Raw genomic sequence first — 15775 nt, 5'->3', positions numbered from 1 at the left:
TCTCCTGAAGAAATCAGTGTGTTCTTAAAGTTCTAAGGTGGTTTAAATAGGTCCTAATTTAGGAGCAGATGTTTCCAATCACTTTTCCAGAATGTGAAGCCCCCAGAATTAAAAAATCTATATTCTTACTTTGGTGAATTTCAATAGTACTCATATATTCAGGCACATGTTTCTGTGCCAACATCACTGTATTATTCTACTTATATAAGTGAAATAAATTATCCTAGATTATTTTAAAAATACTTTCATTAATAGTCTAGTAGTTACCTGCTTTCTGCACATTGTATGAGGCTGAAGCAGTAGAGAAATAAGGAATTTGCCCAGGGACACCATGTAAGGCAACAGACACTGGACTCTGACCTGGAGGGATATACTGTGCTCCAGCCTTCTGAGCATGCAACTGGCCAAGTGGGGCGGTGGGGTGGAAAGACTGAAAAGGCTGGGAAGTGGAAGAAGGCCCACATGTGGGAGCTTCAACAGGCCCCTGCATAAAGTCACTGAATTCTTCTTCATCAAGAAAGGCGGGTGATGGGGAGACAGTTTTAGCAGAATGAGATGATGTGGGATAATCTGCAAAATGGAAAATGGCAATGAAACACACAAAAATGAAAATCAACAGGGGAAAAGAAATTAAGATGTAGTATAACCCCAAAAGAATATACTGAAACATGAATAGTGGAGGTGAATAAGAAATAACATGTAACAACAAACAGAATCATACAATGAATGCAAAACACTTTGATGTCTATTTACAATTTTTTAGTCTTTTTTTTTTTAACATCTTTATTGGAGTGTAATTGCTTTACAATGTTGTGTTACGTTTCTGTTGTGTATAACAGTGAATCAGCTATATGCATACATATATCCCCATATCCCCTCCCTCTTGCGCCTCCCTATCCCACCCCTCTAGGTGGTCACAAAGCACCGAGCTGATCTCCTGTGCTATGCAGCTGCTTCCCACTAGCTATCTATTTTACATTTGGTAGTGTATATATGTCAATGCTACCCTCTCAGTTCGTCCCAGCTTACCCTTTCCCCTCCCTGTGTCCTCAAGTCCATTCTCTACATCTGCGTCTTTATTCCTATCCTGCCCCTAGGTTCATCAGAACCATTTTTTTTTTTCAATTCCATGTATATGTGCTAGTATACAGTATTTGCTTTTCTGACTTACTTCACTCTGTATGACAGACTCTAGGTCCATCCACCTCACTACAAATAACTCAATTTCATTTTTAGTCTTTTTTAAAAAGAGGTTTTATAGCTACTTTGCATTTTGTTCAAAAACAGAAAAATGTAAAACTCAAAATTTCTTTCCTTCTTTCATTAAGTTAGAACTTATTTTTTTTCCTTGAGACCACTAATAATTTACATCAAAGTGGTGATTATTTTTGAAATCCAATTGATCTATTTATCTGGATAATATTTTCTCAAACCAATATAAATAAGAGAACCCACCTATATGCTGCTGAATACATTTTAGACAGATATATACTGATGATTACATTTCATTATGCCAGTAAAAAACAGTGCATGACGCACACTTGTAATTTTTGATAAATCATGCCTAATCCATACACTTAGCATAGTTCATATTTCATATGAGGATGAAACTTACTGTGTGGGGAATGAAAATTACAAAGGCAACAAGAACATCAAACATATTACCAAAGTGATATTTTCTTGTGAAAAGCATCAAAATTAGGACATCATAAAGTGCTAAGTCAAATAACTCAACAGCCAATTTAAGAAAGTAAACCCTAAGAGCTATGTTTAAAAGATCTTTGCCTCTAAAAGACATAAACATCACTGTGGCTTTTTACTGTTAAATATGAGATTCACTTATGTAATAAACCTTCTCTACAGGGATTATGTTTAATACTAGGCTCATTAACAATACTATTATTGTTGCTTCTTCACATTTTTAACTTCTTTGAATTGCTTTAACATTTACTAAAGTCTAATGTCACAAGGAGCAGTCTTTTTTAAAAAAGGCTCTCATTTGAAAAATGGGGACACTATGTTTTTCTCTTCTGGACCCTTCTCTTTTGGATCCATGAAATAAAGGCTGGAAGCATTAAAGTTCTATGAAAGATGCAAAATGAATATGCAAAATTACTGCCTTAATGAATTTTGTTTAAAAAAAGCCATGTCATAATGAATCCCAACCCTCCCAATAATGGTTACTGAGAGTGTGTATTTAAGCTCTCAATTTGGGTTCTCAGATCAGTACTGGTAGAAAATAGTAACAATGCAAGACTGACAGCTACTATGGATATAGTAGCTGACTGTTTAGGCTAAACCAACTTTTTTTCTTTTCTTTCTTTTTTTTTTAGGCTAAAAATTTCTTTGCCTTTGACTGGAATTATGTTAGTTCTATGTGGTATATATTTTGGCTTAGAAACTCTTGTAGCTATATATATATATGATTAATAAGAAGTATAAAAATTATGTGATACAGTTTGTATATTCAATATTTTAAGATAAACAGTCTATGGGCGTTTATGCCTCTGGTGGTAAAAAGGCTGGAAACTTTTTACATACTTTAGGCCTAGGTTTAAGACCCTAGCTGGAGAAGCTCTGGAAATTCCTTGGGCTTGCTTCAAAAACATATTTTTCTAGCGAAGCATGAAGCAGTTAACTAGAAACAGCTAACTGCACGCATGTTGACTGAACTCAAGAGATTACTTGAACATCAAAACACCAATTTATTACTTAAAATGAAGTTGTTAAACCATACCGTTGTCCAAAGGGGGCATTCTATATGGATAGAACAGTATGTGACCTAACAATGACCATTCCTCTCTGCCTTCTTCTCCTTTATCTAAGTTCCATGCTAGGTCCAGTTTTACCATTCCAATGACTGTATTTAAATGACTTACTGACTAGCTTATTCAGCTTATAATTTTCATTTTTAGGTATGTTTTTCCTTTCTGAACTCATTCTGATTGCTAATACCCATTCCCTTTTCAATATCAGTATATATTTTACTTTGGGGCATATTTTTGTAACGATAATCTGAGTATATAATCTAGCAAGTGAAATTAATAGCACAGAGGCAAAGCTGTCCCAGAAAGTCAAGAACTCGTTACTCTGCCAATATTAGATTATGCCCTCCTGATATCACCTATAAAAGGTACCTATAAAAACTGTCAATGTAATACATGCCTGCAGAAAATAGCACTTGGCTGAATGATTTATGAAAACTATTCACCTATTAATGGTATGTTATTCTTGAAATTAGCTGAGAATAAAATGTCAAAATATCAAATTTTAAAAAAGGATATGGTAACAGTTATGTGAAGATAAGACTCATTTCAACTGCTAAATGTTTAAAACACATGCAAAAAACCCCCCAAAAATATCTCTTTACCCTGCTCTATTAGGTACTTTTCTTTTGCTTATTTGATGGTAAATGAAAATAAAAACTACAAAGGAATGTATTTTAAAAATTAAAATTTCACGAGAAATATTATTTAATCCATGACTTTTTTTAAATTGGAGTATAGTTGCTTTACAATATTGTGTTATTTTATATTGTACAGCAAAGTGAATCAGCTATACATATACATATATCCCCTATTTTTTCGATTTCCTTCTCATTTAGGTCACCACAGAGTACTGAGTAGAGTTCCCTATGCTATACAGTAGGTTCTCATTAGTTATCTATTTTATACATATAAATCCATGACTTTTTAAAGGAGTCATTTAGAAAATTTGTAAGTTTCATCACATTGAATAAAATCTGAACTAGTACCTCAAAAGTAAAACTACTTTAAAATAATGAGAATGAAATGGTAAACTCCTTTATTACATTTGCTTTTAGTGAATGGATTTTACTAACGTTAACATACTCATTTATACAGAAGATTTACAAGTAAAGTTGTCAAACTGACATTTACTAGAAGACAAAGAGGTTTCTTCCTCCCAAGATTGTCTAGACCAGAGCTCTTAACCCACTGTAAATTTTAAAACATCCAAATCTGTACTTAGCTTGAAGGAGGAGTTCAACATTCACTCTCCGCACACACACATAATGGTCAATTAAACACACAGGCACTATAAGTCACCTTCCAACAAAAGAAAATTTTTAAATTAAAACTACCTGGTTTCTTAGGGTGTGATGCTGGAGTAGGGTGCATCTTAGCATCTCTGGAAAACCCATCTAAGTTTCCTTTTATGGCTTCCAAAGCATCATCTCTACTCTTCTCTCCTGTCTGGGAGACAATAAATATATATATATTTCTTCACTTGTCTCTCACACTTTGTCCTAATCCACACAAGTTGAAAGAAAAGTGCAGATATTCGTCAATTTACAATATTTTTACCACATACTTCGGATAGTGAATTTTCCAAGTCAGAAAAACATTGACATAAAGCGAAGGCGTAAAACAACACTCTAAAGAAGATTATTAAAAGGCCCATTTAGAAATATTTTAGGCTACAGCTGTTAGATATTAAGTATCCAGTATTAATGCTTCCCAAGAAAAGATTACAAGCATTCCAAAGGTAGAAAACAAGAGTTGAGAAGATAATGGCTGCTATGCCATTCCCTTCAACAATAAAGTATCTTTACAGAAAAAGAAAAGTCCTTTGCTTTCGGACTTAGACAAAACCAAAACGAATCAACCACAGCCTCAGCTGGCGCTGGTGCCCACGTAACAAAATCCACTAAATGACTGAAAAGAGGCACATTCGGGGAGGTATGCTGTGTGCTGGAATACGTTACCTTGGGTTTCACACTACTCAGAAGTCTGAGCTTTTGCTTCTGCTCTTCAAACTGGCGTCTTTTTCTTTCTTCTTCTAAGAGCTTTTGCTGCTGTTCAAATCGTTTTCTGAAGGAAAAACAATCTAGTAAAGAGCCAGCTTCAAGGATTATCGACTGTTATATTCATATTTCTTCTAAGTCATCTTGCATTTCTAGAACTAAAAACTTCACTGATAATTATATCTAATTTTCTGAAGACAATCCTATTTCACCACTATATTAATTTCCAAATATACGAAATAAGTCTAAAAAGTGATTTACCTAAATTATAGACGTGAATTTATTTCCTGTCTAATTTGCAAGGGGAGGAGACAACATTTTACATTCTAAGTAATTACAATAAACAGAGAGGGAGGTAGACGAAATAAAAACACTCTTTGCTCTGCATACAAAAAAGAAACTTCTACTGGAGGAGGCAGTAACATACATCAGAAAGAGCAGTGGTTCTGGGACTCAGGAGGCCCGCACTCGGGTCCAGGTCTTACTGGTAACTGTGTAACCCAGGCTGACACGTGGCTTATTTCTTTGGACCTCACTTTCCCCAGATGTAAAGTCAGAGGATTGAATTACAGGATCTCTAAGGTCCCTTCTGGCTTTAAACGTTTAAATAATAAGAGTATATATTAAAGAGTTTTAAAGGCACCGTAAATGTTTCAGCTTCAAATCTGCACTACAGATCATCTGACATTTTCAAATTGACTGCTATCATGTATCTTATCCTTGCATCCTGAGGTCTCTTACTGCTGCTCCTCGGCAAACTGCTTCTGCATGTCTGGAGTGTACTGTGGGCCTGGAGGACGCATTCCTAGGAAAGGTGCTTGTCCCAGGTAAGGCATTCCTCCTGCTGGTATTGGTCCCATTGGTATCCCTGCCTAGAAAAAAACAGACAAAGACTTAAGCTTAAAAAAACACAATTTCGCCTTTTATCCTTTTTTTTTTTCCTTTGGCTGCGCCGCACAGCATGCAGGATCCGTTCCCCAACCAGGGATTGAACCCGTGCCCCCTGCAGTGGAAGCACGGAGTCTTAACCACTGGACCACCAGGGAAGTCCCCACAATTTCTCCTTTTAATTACTACAAAGAAAAACTGTAACTTCCATAAATTTTCTTATTTTTAATTAATGAACTATATAAAGGCATTTTAATAGAATATTTAATATTATTTATTAACGAACTATATAAATGCATTTTAATACAAGATTCAAAGAACACAGGCTAAAAATGAAAAGCTCCCCTTAATATCTTGCCCCTTCCATTTCCTTCATGTCTTCGAGGGGACCACCACTGCTAGAATAGTCTGAGGGTGTGTGTGTAAAATCTTTCAGTCTGTGTGTGTAAGGCTGTGTGTGTGTACAACTCACTAGTTATATCTGGTGAGTTCACTGATCCATACTCTTTGAGAAGAGGTATCATATCTTACATGTCTCTGTATTTCCAGCAATAGATAAGCGCCTGGCATATGGTAGTTATTCCACAAATGAGATTAAACACGATTTTCCAATATGTATGATAGGATAATGATTATTTTGATATTCATTATCATAGGCTTGGCTATCCAAACTTTTACAGAAAATATCAATAATAAAAAAAATCAATAGTAAATGACATACCAATACAACAGTATAAAGTTTACTGAAGTGTCCAGAAGTAAGAATGGTATTACACAACAGCTAACCACAAAATCTAACATGAATAATGATGATGATGATGATCAAAATGATGGCAATGGATAATTTTTACTGAGTGAAAATTCCTCTGTTATTCAACCTTCTCCCTGAAAAGTTCCTCTTCAGTTCCCTAACTTGAAACTTGGCTGTCCCTGGAAGCCCTCTCATTTGGAGATTGCTACTTTTCTTCCAACATTTCCTGTAGACGGGCAATATTCCTCCTTGCTTCTTCTAAACCCTTTTTCTCCTCTTTTCCTTCAAAAACCTGAACACATTTTAATTTCTTGCCATCAGACTTCATCATTTACTATCCTAACTTGTTTATGTCATCTACTGACCCTTAACTCCCTCACTCTTCAACTAAAGGCTTCAGAACCCTGCTATGGTCCATTCTACTCCTAAACTGCTCTTGGTGACGTCAATAATCATATGGATGACTCATCTAACACTGTGGCCTTTCAGGTCTCCTCATCACAATCATGTCCAACATACCATTCCAGTTTCCCATTCCACGGCCATCTCCCCTGATCATCCGCCCCAGTAACTGCATCATCTCCAAAATCTTGATTTTAAACATCCCAACACTTGACCACCACCTTCTATCCTTCCAGCCTTCCAGCTCATGTACTCCAGCAATTCTCTTATTTCATTAATACCTCCCTCCCACCTATTAATCTTACCACTTTCCCACTGTCCATCATCCTCATCACGTCCTCACTTCTCTTCTTGCTCAGCTTAGACTCCAGGATTCAATATTAAATGCCTCTGTAAACATCCTTAGCTCCCTTACCTCTGGCTTCCTTGGTATGGTCTCCTGGGAAACCTCATTCCTGGTTAGTCAACTAATCACCTTCTCTTATCCTTACAACCAAACCATTTAACCTTGCTGGAGGAAAAAACCTTGATGACTCACCTTAAATTCCTGACTACAGATCTCAAATGGATCCCCAACGCAGGAGTCTTATGAGGACTCCTACTATGTAAGATTTCAACCCTTTTGACATTTCTTGAGATTTGCTATGGCCCAGCATATTTCAATTTTAATAAATATTCCATGTTTGCTTAAAAATAAAGTGTATTTTGCAATTGTTGGGAACAGTGTCCTATTTATCCACTAGTCAAGCTTGTTAAGAAGGTTGTTTAAACCTGTATCTTTACTGATTGTGGATTTGTCTATTTCACCTTGTTTTTGTGTCAGTTTCTGTCTTATACATTTTGAGGCCAGGTTATTAGGTGCATACAAACTGTTAATCTTTCTGGTGAATTTAATCTCTCATCAAAATGAAATATCCTCTTTACCTCCAGGCTTTTAAGGCTTTTTGCCTTAAAGTATATTTTGTCTGATTTTCTTTTAACAGAAATCATGTTACTGTTTCCCTCAAATAAAAAAAGTATTTCTTTTGAACTTATCCAAAATACCTTCTTGTTCTGAACCTTTACTGAGACAGTGGAAGATTGTTTTAAGGTCTAGAAGCAATATAATATGTGTAAAGCACCTACAACACTGTCTAGTACATATGAGTAAATAACAGCTACGATACAAATAATTATCTTTATACATTAGAAATATACTTTATACATTAGAAACAATACTAATGACATAACAGAACACTTTCAAAAACAGTAAAGATTCAATTTTTTTCTGAAACAAAATAAGATTCCTCAAGCAAATACAGAATTAAGCAACTAGATAAGAAAAAAGAACACAATAGTTATAGGTATCATTCTACTGTGTTCCTGCCATATGTCAGCTATAGAACTAGGCATTTACATACATTATTCTCAATATATGTGTAAGATCATCAGAATTAGGGATATTTCCGATAATGATCAATAAGAAGACCTTAGTAATAACACTTATGAAGCCTGTACTATGTTCCAGGGACTTTTCTAAGTGCTTTACATGTATTAATTAATTTAATCCTTACAACAAATCTATGCAGTAGGTGCTACTATTATTCTCATTTTACAGATGAGGAAATTGAAGCAGAAAATAGTTAAGTATCTCACTCATTACTGGCAAGTGTCAGAGCCAGGATTAGATCCAGGCAGCTTCTGGTCCCCAAATCCATGTTCTCCATCATTATGCTATGCTCCCTCTCCAGCTACCAACAACCACCATAAAATTCAAACTTAAAATTAAAAAAAAATTTTTTTTTCTGTTTCTATTCATGTGCTCAGACACATACCTGCTCAATAAATACTAGCAGCCTGTAAGGCTTATGAATGGTTTCTAGTACTTTACAACTGGAATTACAAGTAATATTGCTTAATTACTAACACTCCCTATTCTAAATCTTGGGTAGTAATGGCTATGCATACTTATTTTTAATCACACTGTGGTTCTCTTGCTGCTAAAAATTAGTGCCAGAGTCCTAGTATTACGTTTCTTTTTTTTCCCCAATCTATAATTTAATCAGTTCCTTATTTTTTCCAGTTTTATTGAGATGTAACTGACATATAATATTGTATGAGTTTAAGGTGTGCAACATGTTGATTTGATCCACTTATATACTGCAAAATGATTAACACCATAGCATTAGCTAACACCTCTGCCATGTCACATAATTACCATTTCTTTTTTGTGGTACGGGATTAAAATTTCTTTTTAAATTTTGACTCAGTTTACTCAAGGCACACAAAACACAAAAGAAACCACCCAAATCATATAGGCTAAAAGACAAAATGAGACATTCCACAAAAATAATAAAGAATGAAAGAAGGTGTTATTATGCATATTACCTTTCTATTTACACAATTCTGTTCTTCAAGAAGATTCAAACTTGCTAAATGGCATTTTGTGTTTCTCCTTCTCCTGAAAAGTAACTTTATACATTTCATAGAGTCTAATTTTATACATTCTTTTGAAATCTAGATAAACCAAAAGGTTAAGAGACACGAATCCTTAGCTATACAGTGAGTGAATAACACAGCAAAAGAAATAACTCAGAAATCTGAGATACATCCAATAAACTACTAAGAAGACTAAAAGATAAAGAAGTTCATCCCAAGTTGAAGGATACTGAAGGCTACTGAAGATTTGAGTAAGTGGAGAGGTACGACAGTAAGACTAAAAGAGTAAAAATGTCAATTTCTTTTTTTTTTTTAATTTTTATTTATTTTTATTTTTGGCTGCCTTGGGTCTTTGTTGCTGTGCGCAGGCTTTTCTCTAGTTGTGGTGAGCGGGGGCTACTCTTCGTTGCGGTTCCCGGGCTTCTCATTGGGTGGCTTCTCTTGTTGCAGAGCATGGGCTCTAGGCGCATGGGCTTCAGCAGTTGTGGCATTCGGGCTCAGTAGTTGTGGCTCGCGGGCTCTAGAGCGCAGGCTCAGTAGTTGTGGTGCACGGGCTTAGTTGCTCCGCAACATGTGGGATCTTCCTGGACCAGGGCTCGAACCCGTGTCCTATGCACTGGCAGGTGGATTCTTAACCATTGTGCCACCAGGGAAGTCCCAAAAATGTCAATTTCAATCAAAATCACGACAGGTTTTATATGGAATTTGACAAGCTTATCTCAAAATTTATACTGAAGGGGATGTGACCATGAATAGCTATAATTCTTTAAAAGAAAAAGGAGGATCCACACCACCAGATATCAAGGCTTATCTTGGGCTAGAACAATTAAGACAGTAAGATGTTTATTGATGTAGAGATAGACAGGAATAGCAATGGGACAAATAGAAGAGTTCAAAAACTAATCCAAAGCATATAAAGAAATTTGATATTACAGGAGTAATCTTAGAAATCAACAGGTAAAGAATGGGCTGCTGGGCTTTCCTGGTGGCGCAGTGGTTAAGAATCCGCCTGCCAATGCAGGGAACACAGGTTCGAGCCCTGGTCCGGGAAGATGCCACATGCCGCAGAGCAACTAAGCCCCTGTGCCACAACTACTGAGCCTGCGCTCTAGAGCCCGCGAGCCACAACTACTGAAGCCCATGCCTAGAGCCCGCAAGCCACAACTACTGAAGCCCATGCCTAGAGCCTGTGCTCCACACAAGAGAAGCCACCACAGTGAATAAATAAATTAAAAAAAAAAAAAGAATGGGCTGCTGAGAGGAATTCCCTGACAGTCCAGTGGTTAGGACTCCACGCTTCCACTGCAGGGGGCATGGGTTCGATCCCTTGTCGTGGAACTAAGATCCCACATGCTGCACAAAAAAGAATGGGCTATCGATAAATGGTTTTGGGGACAACTGTCTACTCAAATGGAAAATAATAAAATTAGACCCTTCAGCCTCACACTGATACCAAAGAACAATTCCAGGTAGGTTAAGGACCTATATATAAAAAGAAACTTTAAATTTTTAATAAGAAAATACAGGAGAATATCATTATTACCTCAGGGTAGGATTATGTCTTAGATGAGACACGAAAAGCTCAAACCATAAAAGAAATGATTTATCCATCTGACTTAACTTCCACAAAACATGACACCATAAACAAAATTAAAAGGCAAGCCAAAGTCTAGAAGGAGATATTGACAGCACAAATAACCACGAAGGTTAGAATCCAGAATATATAATGAACACTTAGACATCAATAAAACCAAAACAAAGAGCAAAAAATTGAAAGCAACTTAAATGTCCATCAATAGAAGAATATATATTCATGCAATGGAATACTACTAGCAGCTATATGAACAAACTTGGCATCATTCCCCAACTGGGATAAATCTTGGAGAAAAACGATGTTAAATGAAGAAATCAAATGCAAAAGGGAACACACTTATGTAAAATTTTAAAACCTAGAAAATATTATATAACATTCATGAATATACAAACATTTAAAAAAGTACAAACTACATATGGAAACAATAAAAAGTGAATTCATGATAGTGATAACTATCTCTGGGGAAGTAGAGGAAGAAAATTATACCTATATTGTTAAAGTCTTTTAAAAAATGTGAAGCAAATATGGCGGGTTAAAACTTGATAAAAGGATGACATGACTGTTTAAGTAGAAAATCGAAAGGAATCTACACAAAAATTCCTAGAACTAATAAGTGAGTTCAGCAAGGTTTCAGTTTACAAGACAAATATACAGAAATCAATTTGTATTTCTATATACTAGCAATGAACACATTAACAAAGAAATTAACAATATAATGCCATTTACAATTACTCAAAAGAATGAAATACTTAGATGTAAATCTAACAAAACATTTACAAGACTTGTATGCTGAAAACTATACAATGCTGATGAAGAAACCAAAGAAGACCCAAAAAAATGGAGAGACATACCATGTTCATATATTGAAAGAATCTTCATATTAAAGATGTCAATTTCCCCCAAGTTGATACAAAGGTTTAATATAATTCCTACCAAAACTCCAGCAAGAGCTTTTGTAGACCTAGACAACATTATTCTAAAATTTTATGGAAAGGCAAAGGAACTTAGAATAGTTAAAACAATTTTGAAAATAATAACAACGTGAGAGGAATCAGGCTTCTATAGCTAATGAGATTGAACCAGTAATGAAAATCTCCCAACAAAGAAAAGCCCTGCCCTGATGGTTTTGCTGGTGAATTATACCAAACATTTAAAGAAGAAATAATAGCAATTCTTCTCAAACTCTTCCAAAACATTGAAGAGGAGAGAGGTTACGCTAAGGCCAGCATAACCCTGGTACCAAAGCCAGACAAAGACACTACAAGAAAAGAAACTACAGATCAATATCCCTTATGAACACTAATGCAAAAATCCTCAACAAAACACCAGCAATCAGAATTCAGCAGCATAGTAAAAGGACTATAAACCATGACCAATTGGGATTTATTCTTGTAGTGCAAGGCTGGTTCAATATATGAAAAATGATCCGTGTAAATACCACACATTCATTTCAATGGATGCAGAAAAAGCATTTGACAAAATACAACCGCATTTCATGACAAAAAACACTCAACTAACTAGGAACAGAAAAAAATTACCTCAACACAATACAGGTTATATATGAAAAACCCACTGTGAACATCATACCCAAAGGTGAAAGACAGAAAGCTTTTTCTCTAAGATCAGAAATAGGGCAGGGGGGGACTTCCCTGGTGGTCCAGTGGTTAAGACTACATGCTTCCACTGCAGGGGGCACGGGTTCAATCACTGGTTGGGGAACTAAGATCCTGCATGCTGCGCGGCGTGGCCAAAAGGAAAAAAACGAAATAGGGCAGGGATGCCCACTTTTACCACTTGTATTCAAAATAGTAGTGGAAGTTCTAACCAGAGCAATTAGGGAAAAAAAGGAATAAAAGGCATCCAAGTTATAAAGGAAGAAGTAAAATGATCTCTGCTTGCAGATGATATGATCTTATTTGTAGAAAATCATAAAGACTCCACAAAAAAGCTGTTAGAACTAATAAATGAATTCAGCAAGGGGCAGGATACAAAGTCAACACACAAAAATCATGAGCCAACCTTGCTATAGGGGTGTGGGAGCCAAAAGAGGTGAAGGAATGTCAGCAGAAACAATTACTCTTCCCACCAAAAAGAAAAGGCATAAAATGCTCAAAATTAAATGAAAAATGGACTGTTCTAGAACTTAGAGAAATAATATTGTTCAAATATTAAATTGAAACAAAATAAAGCTTTCAGATTGTATTTCTCCCTAAGCACTAAGAAAGTGAGGTATGTACCACTAGAAAAAACTTGACATTAAAATAATGTTTTTAAATCATGTGCATTTCTATACACAAAAAATGAACATCCAAAAAGGAAATTACAAAAACAATTCCATTTACAATAGCATCAAAAAAAAAAAAAAAAAACCAACAAAAACTTAGGAACTAACTTAACCAAGGAGGTGAAAGATTTATCCAATGAAAACTACCAAAAACTGCTGAAAGAAATGAAAGAAGTTATAAATAAATAGAAACACAATGCATGCTTCATGGATTGGAAGACTTAATATTGTTAAAATGTCAATATTACCCAAAGCAAACTACAAAAGCAATCCCTATAAAAATCCTGATGACATTTTTGCAGAAATAGAAAAACCCATCCTAAAATCCATACTCAATGGGACTTCCCTGGTGGCACAGTGGTTAAGAATCCACCTGCCAATGGAGGGGACACGGGTTCAAGCCCTGGTTCGGGAAGATCCCACATGCTGCGGAGCAACGAAGCCTGTGCACCACAGCTACTGAGCCTGCGCACCACAACTACTGAGCCTGTGTGCCTAGAGCCCGTGCTCCACAACAAGAGAAGCCACCGCAATAAGAAGCCCGCGTACCGCAGCAAAGAGTAGTCCTTGCTCTCTGCAACTAGAGAAAGCCCACGTGCAGCAATGAAGACCCAACACAGCCAAAAATAAATAAACAAAATATTAAAAAAATAAATTAAAAAAAGAAAGAAAACAGTATACCAAGTCCTCAAAAAAAATTTAAAAAATAAAATAAAATAAAATTCATACTCAAGGGACCCTGAATAGCCAAAACAATCTTGAAAAAGAAGAAAACTGGAGGACTCAGGCTTCCTGATTTCCTGCTACAAAACTACAGTAATCAAAACAGTAATGGTACTTGCATAAAGGCATATAGACCAATGGAAAAGAATAGAAAGCCCTGAAATAAACCCTTGCATATATGGGTCAAAATGATTTTTGACAAACGTACCAAGACCATTCTATGGGTAAACGACAGTCTTTTCAACAAATGGCGGTTTTCAACAAAATTGGACCCTTACCCAACACCTTATACAAAAATTAACTCCAAATGTATCAAGAACCTAAATGTAAGACCTAAAACAATAAAACTCTCAGTAGAAAACATAGAATAGAAACTTCATAATACTGGATTTGGCAATGCTTTCTTGAATATGACACCAAAGGCACAGGCAACAAAAGAAAAAACAGACAAGTTGGACTTCATGAAAATTTTAAAAATCTGTATATTAAGAGGCACAATCCACAGAGTAAAAAGGCAGCCCACAGAATGGGAGATAATATTTACACATTACATATATGATAAGGGGTTAATATCCAAAATATATAGGAAACTCCTAAAACTCAACAACAAAAAATTCAGTTCAAAAATGGGCAAAGGGGCTTCCCTCGTGGTGCAGTGGTTAAGAATCCGCCTGCCAATGCAGGGGACACGGGTTCGAGCCCTAATCCAGGAAGATCCCACATGCCGCAGAGCAACTAAGCCCGTGTGCCACAACTACTGAAGCTTGCACGCCTAGAGCCCGTGCTCCACAACAAGAGAAGCCGCCGCAATAAGCCTGTGCACCTCAATGAAGAGTAGCCCCTGAGCGCCACAACTAGAGAAAGCCCGCGTGCAGCAACGGAAGACCCAACACAGCCAAAAATAAATAAATAAAATAAAATTTTTTTAAAAAAGGGCAAAGGAACTGAACAGACATTTCTCCAAAAATATACAAATGGCCAATAAGCACATGAAAAGATACTTAACATCACTAATCATTAGGGAAATGCAAATCAAAACTATAATGAGATACCACCTCACAACCATTAGTATGGATCCTATCAAAAAAACAGAAAATAAGTGTTGGCGAGGATGTGGAAAAATTGGAACTCTTTTATATTGTTGGTGGGAATAAAATGGTACAGTTGCTGTGGAAAACAGTATGGAGGTTCCTCAAAAAATTAAAATAGAATTACCATATGACCCAGCAATTCCATTTCTGAGTATATACCCAAAAGAATTGAGAGCAGAGTCTAAAAGAGATATTTGTACACCCGTGTTCATAGCAGTATTATTCACAATAGCTAAAACATGGACTCAACCCAAGTGTCCAAAGACCAATGAATGGGTAAGCAAAGTGTCATATATACATACAATGGAATGTTAGTCTTAAAAAGGAAGGAAATTCTGCAATATGCTACAACATGGATAAACCTTGAGCACATTATGCTAAGTGAAATAAACCAGTCACAAAAAGACGGATACTGTATGATTCTACTTACATGATATACTTAGAGTAATCAAAATTATAAAGACCTAGGGACTTCCCTGGCAGTTCAGTGATTAAGACAAAGCGCTTCCAGTGCAGGGGGCGCAGGTTTGATCCCTGGTCAGGGAACTAGGATCCCACATGCCGTGCAGTGCGGCCAAAAAAAAACCCCAAAACCCAAAAAACATAAAGACCTAAAGTATATAATGGTGGATGCATGGGGCTGAAAGGAGGGAAAAATGGGGAGTTACTGTACAATAGGTACAGAGTTTCAGATTTACAAGATGAAAAGAGTTATGAGGATGGATGGTGGTAATGGCTGCACAACAATGTGACTGTATTTAATACCACTGAACTGTATACTTAAAAATGGTTAAGGCGGTAAACTTTGTTATGTGTATTTTACTGCAATAAAGTTGGAGAAAACATGGGAGGAATCAGT

The 15775-nt window shown here is 36.1% G+C and overlaps 1 protein-coding gene across 15 annotated transcripts in view; it reads right to left on the bottom strand.

Annotated features, from left to right (window-relative positions):
- Positions 1–15775, bottom strand: part of SYNRG (synergin gamma) — a 93608-nt gene that overhangs the window by 60512 nt on the left and 17321 nt on the right. For 10 of the 15 annotated variants that reach the window (XM_061174689.1, XM_061174690.1, XM_061174692.1 and 7 more), the window contains exons 4-7: positions 5507–5637; positions 4727–4832; positions 4103–4214; positions 268–570 (exon numbers count right to left, since the gene is read on the bottom strand). In XM_061174689.1, coding sequence (XP_061030672.1) covers positions 268–570; positions 4103–4214; positions 4727–4832; positions 5507–5637 — 652 coding nt within the window. The remainder of the gene's footprint in view (positions 1–267; positions 571–4102; positions 4215–4726; positions 4833–5506; positions 5638–15775) is intronic. The other 5 variants (XM_061174693.1, XM_061174702.1, XM_061174703.1 and 2 more) reach the window with 1 other exon arrangement.

Source organism: Eubalaena glacialis, chromosome 19 (genome assembly GCF_028564815.1).
Source record: "Eubalaena glacialis isolate mEubGla1 chromosome 19, mEubGla1.1.hap2.+ XY, whole genome shotgun sequence".
Lineage (NCBI taxonomy): Eukaryota > Metazoa > Chordata > Mammalia > Artiodactyla > Balaenidae > Eubalaena > Eubalaena glacialis.
The sequence above is the reverse complement of the archived record's forward strand: the minus strand, read 5'-3'. Positions and strand labels throughout refer to the sequence as shown.